At 42.8% G+C, this 12518-nt stretch overlaps 1 protein-coding gene across 1 annotated transcript in view; it reads right to left on the bottom strand.

The window, feature by feature from the left end:
• Positions 1-2414: 2414 nt before the first annotated feature.
• The window catches only part of mlycd (malonyl-CoA decarboxylase), a 16479-nt gene continuing 6375 nt past the window's right edge, over positions 2415-12518 (bottom strand). Inside the window, exons 2-5 of the mRNA XM_039809866.1 lie at positions 10470-10582; positions 9352-9508; positions 8382-8534; positions 2415-3515 (exon numbers count right to left, since the gene is read on the bottom strand). Coding sequence (XP_039665800.1) covers positions 2970-3515; positions 8382-8534; positions 9352-9508; positions 10470-10582 — 969 coding nt within the window. The 3' untranslated portion in view covers positions 2415-2969. The remainder of the gene's footprint in view (positions 3516-8381; positions 8535-9351; positions 9509-10469; positions 10583-12518) is intronic.

Below are 12518 nucleotides of genomic sequence, written 5' to 3' on the forward strand. Positions count from 1 at the left end.
ATATACTGTATATATTTTTTGACAACAATGTAATATAAAATACCACATACCGAGTTTTTCAGTGATACAATCCTTACTTCAATCATTGTGCCCTTTAAACTCAAACAGGTTTTATATCTCAGACTTTATCAGAATGAATTAGAACATGAAAATGCTGCGGCCACCACTCTACCATCACTCTGACTTTTTCTGGCCACTGTCATCTGTGAAAAATTGATTAGCTTCATTTGTAAGGCAATTTCCTCCCAATGAGGGACAAGAAATGTAATACACCATCGCCATGCACACATGTGCTCCCCATCTTTAAAAAAACTAAAAGGATTGTCTGAATTACTGAATTATTTTTAGATGATGCATGAATTTCCACAGCAGACAGTTTCTAATCAATTGTAATCAGGTCTTCTGCTGCTTTTTGGAAAGTATTGGCTCTGAGACGTGTCAGACAACGGAGCATGTACAATATTGAACTTGGCTGTGAATCCATTATCAACGTGTGCTGGGCTGGAAATGTGACAAAACTGCAATTTGGTTCGATACAAATGAAGACTGGTCTAAGTAGGCCTACACACTGCGCCAATTTGGAAATTGTCAGTGATCGGAATTCTTGCAGCGACTTACTTTGTCTAAAAAAAGCTCCAACATACTGGCCTGACAAGCCAGACCCACATCAAGATGTTGGGTTTGGGAACTCACCATTGGCAGGGCTCAATCCAAGGGGCGGGATCAACGGTTGTCTTTCAAATTCCCTCTGCACGCAATAGGATAGCGCTACAACCAGGCAGAGCAACAAAGAAGGTAGCGGAGCTAGTTGATAGATTAAACTTTTGCCGTATCTGGTCGGCAAAACTCCGAACACATCTTCCTTTTTTAAGAATGACTTCAGTGCCATTCTTTGTTCTTTTCTCAAAGAAAAGCTGAACTCCAAGTCTTCCAGAAGACAGCTGTTCCCAGCAGCAGCAGCCATAAGCCCCGCCCACCGACTCTATACACGATGTGATTGGCCTGACCAACCTGAGTTTGGTTTTTCCAGCTTGCAAGCCGACGGAGAGTGCCTATACCCCCCTGGCTGCAAATTAAATTTGCTGCCTCTAGGTTGCGTCTAGATTTCTAGGCTAGTAACGTACTGTAGCTATCCAAATTTACTGTATTGGATCACAGATGTTTCATAGTATCCAACGTCGCCTTTGTTACAATTACATATTCAGATTCCATTTTCTTTTTAAGATTATTTTTTGGGTGTTTTTGGCCTTTATTTTTGACAGGACAGCTGAAGACGTGAAAGGGGGGAGAGGGGGGGGGGATTACATACAGCAAAGGGCCACAGGTCGTAGTTGAACAGGGGCCCGCTGCGTCAAGGAGTAAACCTCTATATATGGGCACCCGCTCTACCAACTGAGCTACCGGGCATCCAGATTCCATTTATTTGACCAGCCATTTTCAAATTAGCTCTATTTAACACATGGAAACTGGACTCGTCCTATTAAGTCTCCACTGAGGAGGTTTTTATCATTCCATTTAGCTGGAACCGATGTGTCCATAAATCAGATTTCAGAGCTGGAACTGCTCGCTGTGTGAGCAATTTGTCTTCTTAATCCTATGGGAAATACCTGCCTGACTACCATCAAAAAGTAATTACTTTTCACTGTACGACATAATATACTTTTAAAAAGTTCATTATTAAAAGCTGCCTGACTTTTAACCTAAACTGCTCTGTGGTCACTACCGTCGGTCGTTCTCGAGCAGCGGGGACTTTATAACAAGCTGCCAGCAGCATCTGCGGAATATGTCACTGTTGTTTCCATGGCAACCCATACCATAAGTGTGCATCGTCCACCGTTGCGAGAGTGTCACTCTTTTCGATGTCCCCCTCGCACACATAGAGGTATGGGTGTCTTATTGCCTCCGATATCTCCGGAAAACGCTGGCACTGTCCGTCACGGGGCATCCTTTAAACACCTGTCCTCTTTTTATGCTTCTTTATTCTCCCCCCCCCCCTTCCTTCACAACTGACTACCATCAATCTAGCCATTCATTTTGACTTTATTTCCCACTCCATTAGTTTCTAGGACACAGAGCAGCACATGGAGAGAAGGGGGGCTGGGGGGCCAGTGAGTGTGAAAAAAAAAAAAAAGGAAAAGAAAAGAAAGTTTGGCTCCTTGGAGAGATAAAATGTAATTTCACAGTCAACTTGCTGTGATATATTATTTCACAACAATGAAGTGTGGGCTGATATGAGCCCTGCTTGGCACCTGTACAGAGCAGTTGTGATGTGTACGTGTGTGTGCGTGCGTGCGTGCGTGCGTGCGTGCGTGCGTGCGTGCGTACGTACGTAGATCAGAACGAGCACAGTCGAGTAGCCGTGAGAAAAAAAAAAACAGTTAGCCTATTTAAAATGAAATAATATTTCCAGTCAGTGATTTCATGGCTTTTGTGTATTGAGCTTCAGTGGGGAAAAAAGCAATGTAACAGCAGGTGTATATAAACCCTAACCCAAGAAAAAAATAACAAATAAAAAAAATAAAAGACACAATCAGACACTCTCCCATTCATCAACATGTTTGCAGTGAGACAGTTCAGCCAAATGAAAGAATCTAAAACATCATTTATTCCAGTAGCTGCACTCTCTCATTGCTCGCGCTTCGCCGTTACACACACACCGTTATCCAGGAACATGGCGAGGCATTGATAGGTGCCCCGTGCTTCATTAGCCGCAGTCTCTCAGCCTGGCAGGCACTGACAATATCAAACCGCTTCAACCAGAAGCCCAATGAGGCAAGAAGCCTAACCTATGCACACTACACACAAAAGATGGGATGAGACACCAAAATGTTCTAATTTCAATTCAGCTTCAATTTAGTGGTGCTTCTAAAGAAACATGGCCAAACATTAGAATCAAATTAAAGAAAGTAAGTGTCTTAGTTAATGCATTAATGATATCAAGCGCCATCTAACAGAGCTGCGGTGTATCCTCACAGTTTGCTGTTCTTCTGAAATTGGGACACCAGGCCCAGCACCTGCTCAGATGCAACGATGACCTTATTCTGCAGGTACAGAGCGCTGTTTTTAGACGTCTCTGTCAGGAAGTAACGATAGTTCACCATGACGCCGCAGGAGTTGGCCACGCCCCTAGGGCTGGTGTCAGCGTGCCAGTTGAGCCGCCACATGGTGGCGCCGTTCTGCAGGTGGAAGTTGCCCACCGGATTGAGAGCGTAGCCTCGCCTCTTCTCGCCGTAGAGGTACCAGGCACAGAGACGCATCAGGACGGGCTCCAGGACGCGGGTTAGGCGCTCGGAGCGCAGCCACTCGCCGGTGGCGATCAACTTGCGGAGGGCCTCAATGGCCGGGGTGCCCGGGGCTGAGTCGGTGGCCTGTTCCACCTCCTTCCACTCCTGCTCAGAGAGGAGGTCAGAGCCCCGGCCCTCCTTCCTGTACTGGCCGAGCAGCCCTTGGAGCCAGGAGGAAAAGCCCGGGATGGGAGACAGGCTGGAGAACTGGGCCATGTGAGGGAACTCGCTCTGGAAGACATGAGGAGAGAGGGAGGGAGGTAGAGTTGACCCTTAAAATGCATACTTTTTTTATAATACACAGTACACCATTTTACACCCTGTGTAGTCTCCAATGCCAGACCTTCCTCCACAGTGCCGCGGAGGAGGGTCTGGCTAGTCCACACAGCATTCCAGGATGGGAGAAAAACGTGCTCTGGTTTATTGGCATTTCTTTAAACCAATCACAATCGTCTTGGACGGGCTCTAAACGCCGACACAATGAGCATGCCTCTGCAAAATAGCCTCGGGAAGGAACTTGTTTTGGTGGAACATGTGTACGTTAAAAAGTTGTTTTAGTCTTGCAACGGAAAACTCCGATTGGACAGATAGTCTAGCTAGCTGTCTGGATTTACCCTGCAGAGATCTGAGGAGCAGTTAAACATAGTCCTCACAAATCCACCGGAGGTTAGAACGCCAACACAGACAGAGGAAGGTGAGGAACATCCGGCGGATCTTCCGGCGGCACCGGAGTGACTGACTCGACTTTTGTATTTCTTCACGACAGTCCTGCAATCCAGCAATGTAAATCCGTTGAGCCAGACGCCTGCTACTATATATTGACAGTGACATAAGTTGAACATAGTTTGCTCATGTCACAGATGGTGCAGCATTAGTGTGTATGGCACAGTGCACTTTCTTGGACGTTGGAGTATTTATTTATTTATTTTTATAACAAGCCTGAAAATGAACATTTGTCTGAAGCAGCTGAAGGTGAGGGTTACATTTTAATCCAAAGTGATCAGTCAGATAATTCTGTACCAGTCACTCAGCAGTTACAGTAGCTTATGTGTAACAAAGTACAATTTGCATATAAACATATGTTTTAAAATCAACGTTAAAAAAAATATACAAATTCTGAAAAGGAACTTTTCTATCTACGAATGTTTCAAAAAATAAATAATGGCAAAACATATGTTTGGAGGGTTTACTATTATATAAAGACAGGTTTAGAAGCAATGTTTTATTATTGTGTTAAAAATGGAACAGGTCTCTAAAGACCTAAGGTATGCAGGAATGTTGGAATGGAAAACATTCAATGCATTTAAGTGAAAAAAAGTTTTAATAATCCCCTATTTTGAAACACAAAAAGTTGCAGAATTGTTTATGTGCGTGAAGAGACACTTCAATGCAGAATTGCCTCAACCAGCTTTGAGAGAAAAAAAGAAAAAGAAAAGAAAGCTAGGAAAGGGATGGGGGATGATAAAACAAGGTAATGGTGTAAAGAAATCAGATGAGAGGCAGCAGAGATTTGATCTGCAGCAGAATGCTCCGACTCGGCATCAAAACACACAACGACATTTTCTCGTCTGCGCTCAGGCTGCTGCTCAGTCCTTTAGTTCCTCAGACAGGGACGGCATTCCAAATCAACTCCATTGCTTCACCATCCTGCCCCACTGATGGAGATGGACGATCCCCTCCCTCCCTCTTATTCTATCCTCCTCCTCAGTCCCTTGCTCTCACCTCTCACCTTTAATACCTGTCCTTTTCTTTCACTCGCCTATTCCCCATGTCTCGAACACACACACACACACACACACACACACACACACACACACACACACACACACACACACACACACACACACACACACACACACACACACACACACACACACACACACACACACACACACACACACACACACACACACACACAGTGCGTTTCACTATCTTTGTGGGGACCCGTCATTGACATAATGCATTCCCTAGCCCCTTCCCCTAACCATTACCATCACAACTAAAGGCCTAACCTCAACCCTTACCCCCACCCTCATCCTAAAACCAAGTCTTAACCCGCAAACAGCCCTTTAAAGTTGTGGGGTCCAACATTTTGGCCCCACAAAGCTGTCGGGACCCCACAAGTATACTGGACTCCCGGCTTTTGGACCCCACGAATATAGTTAAACAAGAACACACACACACACACACACACACACACACACACACACACACACACACACACACACACACACACACACACACACACACACACACACACACACACACACACACACACACACACACACACACACACACACACACACACACCTCATGAGTTCTCTTCCACTTTTGCCAAAATCCTCCCCCTATTCGTTCTCTGGCGTCTGGGTTGATAAGTGACGAAGAGATGTGGCAGGCAGAACGAAAGTGGCTGCAGATAAAAGTGTCAGACAACCCCCGGAAGGACACGCTACTCTGCAAAACTGTTTTCCTTTTCTTCATCCTCGACTTCGCGGTCTCTTCGCTTTAAAATCCAGCCTTCTCACTTTCCACATCCCGCCGGCTCTGCCCTTCTGTTTCTTCTCACTCCACTGTATCATAATCGCGCCTTCTTCACTCCAACCTCTACTTTGAACTACTGGGTGCTCCCATGTTGATGGCTGACAAAGAAAAGAGGGTGGTGGAAATAAGGATACAGGCGGTAGAAGAGGTGAAAAGGGAACAGGGAGGTAAGGATACAGAAACAAAGGTTGGAGCAGTGCCAGACCTGTGCTCCAGGGGCCAATCTACAAAGACAAGCAAGACCTCCTCCCTTCACCTTAAATCACTGTGACTGTGACCTTTTCTTCTCCACTTTATCATTTATACATCATCATAGCGGCCCCTCTGTGGCTGCGCCGCTCCTCTCTTCACCTTTACGTGAGGTAAAGCCCTGTCACAAAGCCAGGGCCTCTGCAGAACACAAGTCTGTGTTGTGGTTTTAGGAAGCCTGCACGTGGAACTGCCGTGATTGGTTGAAGTCGCGGGAAACTCCGGCTATTGGTCAAATTTGCGGTAAAGTTGTGGCGATTGGTCAAAATTGCCGAGTCGCTCTGAATTCACGGTGATCGGTTGAATTCGTGTGAATTGTTGCGATCGCGACACCGCGAAATCCTGGAGGGAGTGGGACTGCAAAATAACTATTCATAATAGACAAACATACAGACGTAGCAAAACACATTAATTTAGTCCTTTTAAACCATGGACTGTAATAATCAAAATAAGCTTTATTTTCATTTAAAAAGCTGAGAGCATTTTGTTCGCAGAAACTGCCTTTCTGTCCAACTCTAATTCTTTTCCCCCCGATCGTCACTGTCTATTAGTTACTGCTCTGCCTTTTTAGTGTAGTGCAGAGAAGCTAAAAAATAGTACTCTCTTTTTAGATTAGTTATTTTTGCATTAGAAAGACAACAAAGATGATCGAGAAGATGCTGACCTGCAGACCTATTGATGAAGACAACATTCCCCATCTGAAATGCTTTTACAACACTGTGCAATATAACCTACTTTCCAACCACTGACACAAGCAGCCCTAATTCCGAAGCAGAAAACACAACACAATATCTGCGGAGCTCACTGAACCGTATGTTGCCATTAATGAAAATGCCAATAAGTGAAAAGCTTAAATCAAAACAGTCCCGTTGCATGAATAACTGAAGTGGAAGCAGCTCAAAGCTCTAAAACCTGTTGGGCAGAGTGGCTTTTGATGTTCCATTCAATGTTCCAATCGTTTAACAAGTGCTAGCTGGAGTGGCTCGACATGAAGGGCTCTTCTGCGCTTATTGAGAGGGATGCATGAGATTTCATTACTGCCTGTCCTGTTACTACAGCTCTGTTTATGTGTGTATGCATTCATGTGTGTATAGGCAAGTGCTAGAACAAGTGGGAGATTTATGATTCAGCACTGAGACTAAAGTAAAAAACTTTTGAAAAGCAATCAAAGAAAAATCTTGCCTGCCACGGCTACATTTCCTCGCTGGAATAACGCTGTGCCAGCTGGGCCACAACTGAAGGCTACCGTAAAGCCCTTTAATTGAATTCAGTGTGTGAGTCATACAGAGTGAAACATCCTAGGGAGGGGCTCTGCAGGCTGTATCTGTGTATGTGTGTTGTGCACAGTCAATGATAAGGTGTTATTATGTACGTAGCTATAATGGGACAGGCTGGTTTGAAAGCTTCACTGATAAGACTGGGTGTTTCATAGTTATTATATTTAGATAACATGTGTTTACCTAACGTTGCCTCTTGTGACCTTATGCTTTACCCAAGCCAAGTCTTTATATGAACTCAAATAGAATGGATTCAAGTAATCCTTCTATTACAGTATTATATAGTAAGATATAAAATGGATTTGGCTTTAATTTCACAGTGTTTTAAATTAGATTTTTATATATATACAGTACAGGACAAACGTTTGGACACACCTTCTCATTCAATGCGTTTCCTTTATTTTCATGACTATTTACATTGTAGATTCTCACTGAAGGCATCAAAACTATGAATGAACACATATGGAATTATGTACTCAACAAAAAAGTGTGAAATAACTGAAAACATGTCTTATATTTTAGATTCTTCAAAGTAGCCACCCTTTGCTTTTTTATTAATAAGGGAAAAACTTCCACTAATTAACCCTGACAAAGCACACCTGTGAAGGTAAAACCATTTCAGGTGACTACCTCATGAAGCTCATTGAGAGAACACCAAGGGTTTGCAGAGTTATCAAAAAAAGCAAAGAGTGGCTACTTTGAAGAATCTAAAATATAAGACATGTTTTCAGTTATTTCACACTTTTTTGTTAAGTACATAATTCCATATGTGTTCATTCATAGTTTTGATGCCTTCAGTGAGAATCTACAATGTAAATAGTCATGAAAATAAAGAAACACATTGAATGAGAAGGTGTGTCCAAACTTTTGGCCTGTACTGTATATATATGTATATGTGTATACACACACACACATTATAATGGCAATGGAAAAATGCAGTTCATGCAGAGGCCAGTGTTTTGAAACGATGCACAGTAAGGATTCATTTTGAAAACTAAACTACATCCTGCATCCCAGCCACGCTAACCTGTAGTTCTCGGACCACCCTCTTGATGAGGTAGTTGCCCAGCTCCACCCCTTGAAGGCCAGCCTGGGTGGAGGAGATGGAGTAGAAGACGGCTGCATTTATCTTATTCACATCCTCCTCAGAGTCAAGAGTGGCGAACTCACGGACAATACTCTATGGGAAGAAAAACACACATTTTTGTCGAGTCACACAGACACATTGTGCATCACTCATCCAGATACAGTACAAGCCCATTCCCAGTGTTCTTGGCTAAATAGATGCAGCCAAGGCAGGAGTCTCTTATATCTATGTCAGAGCTGCTGGAGCAAAACTGTGGATTTCACACCATGGGATATTCTCAAATTGCTGTGTTGTCAAAACTACCTTTTCCTCACTGTACACACCAAGGGAAGGAAGTCAGCACTGTAGAGGCTGCTCCCAGAGGGACATGCAGTTTAAAAGGTCTCTGTACAGGGTTCATACGCATTTTAACCAATACTTTTCCATGACTTTTCTGCAAATTTCCATGACTATGTGTTCCTGAAAATGTCAGTCGACGTTATACAATAAGAATACAAATCTGACTATAAACTATAAAATGAATGACAATTTATGTGGTTCATAGTGTGATTCATAATATCGCTCCCCGAATAGAATTTTGAGGTTAAGACGACATGAAAATACATTTATTAATGACATATTATTATGTTGTGTTAAAAAAAATCCCATGACTTTTTCAAAACTTTCTGGGTCTTTTTATGTTTCCAAAACCTTTCCAGGCCTGGAATTAGCATTTTTCAAATTCCATAACTTTTCCAGGTTTTTTCAAAACGTATGACCCAGTTGTTTTGGGGTTTTTTTCACACAGGAATAATCCCATTTGTCAGCTGAGAGGAGGAACAAAAAGTTGTAAATTCCAGATGTTTAACTGTCCTCCAACGTGGTAAAGTGAGACAAACCATTACAACAGCATGCGGCTCTTGCTTCTAACCTGAATGTTATCAGAAATGTCTTCTGTGAGGGCCACGTGCAGTACAACCAGGGGCTCTCCTGGCATGGCGGCATGGGTGAAGGCATAACAACGGCGGTATGGCCCCACTCTGCGCTTCAGGTCAGTCCAGTTCCTTACAGGGTGCACTGCCTCATACCTGGCAAAGGGCTGATAGTTAGTGTTTCAGTTTTCAATTAACCGTTTGTGTGTCACGGCTGTCATGCTTTCCATTGTGTGTGACACGTGCGGTTTACAGTGATAACAGGGCAGATTTACCACTCAAAATTGTTAGCAATTATTGAAACACCCAGTCTTTGATTTCAGACAGAGATCGACAAAAGCTGGGTTTTCCTTTAAAGCAACAACTGTTGCTGGCAGATTTTAATAGCTGTAGCTAGCTAGGTGATTCAGCTAACTTCTGCTCTGGGAGTTGGTTTAAACGCCGCCTTTGACTTTTTAATGTTTCCAGCTGATGTGTTTTAAAAAAAGAACCCTATAAAATGTGTTTCAAATATGCACTTGATGGCTACATGATGGCTAAAAGATTGTGGCTAAAGTCCAATGCTAACAGCCAGCGCCCTCACTAGTTGAAGATTCATGTCTTGTATTGTAGCATAGCGCTAGTATGATGAGAGTCAAATGTTTAATTCTTTTAAACCTTGTTTGGATGCTTTGCGTACATGGTTGGACAAGCTATATGGAACAGTATGGTTCACTTTTAAGTTTACAAGAGAAGATGTAGTAGCTAATCATATGCTCCTTGGCCTAGGAAATAGCCTAACAATGTTGTTAGGTTAACGTTACTGCTGTGTAAGCTAGCTGGACATGCTAACTTTGCAGTTTGAGGTTAAACAGTTAAACACACTGTTTAACCCATTCCTTACACTTCTGCTCTTTTGGTTTTGGAACAGCCAAATTAATTAACGCTTTCATGCATGTGGAGAAGTGCCTAGTTATGGTTGCTAAGCTATGATTGGATAAAAACTGTTCAGTGGAGGGGTTTAGCAAACGGTCGATTTGCATTATTGTACTGTATATTTTGTATATAAGAAAAGAGTGATGAAATAAAAGATAGAGAGAAAGATAAAAGAGAACCACAGTATAAGGGAGGCCCTTACTGGCTGATTCTCTGCAGGATCTCGCAGGGGGACTGCCAGGTGATTCTCTCCAGTCGGAGCAGGCCTACAGAGAACCACTCAGACAGCAAGCTCTTCAGCGTGCCGTTTAGGTCCTGGGAGAGAAAAAAAAGGTGAGAGTTTAGAATTAACGTGCACATCCAGCTGATAATTGAAAAATTCACCACATTCTTTTCTTTGTTGAGGACAGCTCAGCAGAAAAATGAGAGCAGGATTGTGCATGAATGCAGAACACTATGTATTATATAAATAAAACACTGGTACTGTATGTAGGTACATCCTATGAACAGAACACGATGGTTAAGAAGTAGTCCGAGCACTGTCCTTATACTGTTGCTATAGAGTTTTTTTTTTTTTTTCGTTTTTTCTTTCTTTATCTTATAAAGAAGAAACACCATGAAAGTATTCTCGAGAAACTGCAGCTTTTATTCGACTATTAAAAGAAGTGGTTAAACACTCTTTTATTAAGAGAACTCACAAACTCTAACTTATTGATTGACAGCGAAGTTGCTTGAGTTTTATCTGTCAGCTATAAAAAAATTCCATATTACACATATTACATCTTACACACGGGGGTGGATGGTCCCCTGGGTGTCTGTATGTGGTTTGAATGTTTTCACATTATGAGTAGTGATTTGTTTGAGCTTGCAATGGGTATACAGGAGGCACTTCAATAAACAACTTGCCATTTCAAAGTAGGCCTGTCCCCCTGCAAAGGTCAGACTTCATTTAAAGCAAATCTCTAGCAAACACACAAAACAAAGCGCACACGGTGCACACACTCAGGCACATAAATACAACTTGTATTGGCTGTTCCATAGGGTGACTTGACTTCAGGCTTACTTTAATTCCAGCTTGTCAGTCATAATAAAAGCTAATATAAACAAGCTCAACTACAGTATAGTCATGGTGTGAAAGCTACTGACTGAAATTCTCTGTGAGCAACTATCATAACCAGAGCTAAAAAGAAAAGTTGGAAATTCTTCCCCAAATACAGTATATGCATCAGGCCCTGCATTATTCAGCTCTTGGTTGAGAGGTGTCACGCTGGAAAATTCTGTTGAGTGAGGAGCAAATCAAAAGTAACCCTCAGGAAAAATAATGTTTAAAAAAACTTCCATCACTATTTATGTGATGGTGTGTATATATATATATATATATATATTTATTTTTTTTTTATTTTTTTTTTTGTGTGTATTTGTACTCCTAACCTCACAAGGTGCCTGAGGTGAAATAATCTATGATGGGTGATAATCCCAGCCAGGCATTTCTGTGGGAAACGCGGCACGTTAACAACCCACGAGAGTGCAGCCGCTGCCTTAGGTAGCCAATTCTCACTGACACAAAAGGAAGGCCAAACTGAAATGTGCATTGTATCGACCTAGCAGAAGATGAAGTCTTTTGAAATGGAAGGATCTAGCATTTCGAAAGCCTGAGGTTAGGAGAGACACGGAGGAAAGGGGAGGAAGGCAAAAGAAGAAAAGCCTGCACTCCATTAGAAAGAAAATAAAGCAATACACGTTGACACCGGAGCTGCGTCAATGCAGTGAGACTCCGATGCTGTGAGCCGATACAGCCTCTGTTATCTTGAGCCGCAGTTACAGTGTGATTACATAGAGCGATGGAGACTGCAGTGCCAGGAAGGAACCGCCTGTCTATCCAAGGCCAAACGACCACAGGCTACCAAAGTGGTTTTTTTACAGGTCAAACTCAGAGCGTGCCAATACTTTTACTCCAGTAGGCTGCATGCCACTAGTCAGCCTGGCAGTCGGTCTGTGGGGTGAAAAATAGCCTCACTGATACTCTGCGAGATCCCTAGGAGCAAACTAAAACGATGTCTCGGACTTGTCTTTACATCTTTCATCCACTCAGTTTGTAGACAGGTGAGCAAGAATGAAAAGCCTGGAGGTAGAAGGAGTGATGAGGAACATCAAAAATCAATTACCCGACCAAGAGAGACTAATCTAGCATACAATTCAAGGAGACACCCTTGCAAGAACCACAGCATTTGCAGCCTTGTTAAAGACAAAC

This window comes from Perca fluviatilis, chromosome 8, assembly GCF_010015445.1.
Source record: "Perca fluviatilis chromosome 8, GENO_Pfluv_1.0, whole genome shotgun sequence".
Taxonomy (NCBI): Eukaryota; Metazoa; Chordata; class Actinopteri; order Perciformes; family Percidae; genus Perca; species Perca fluviatilis.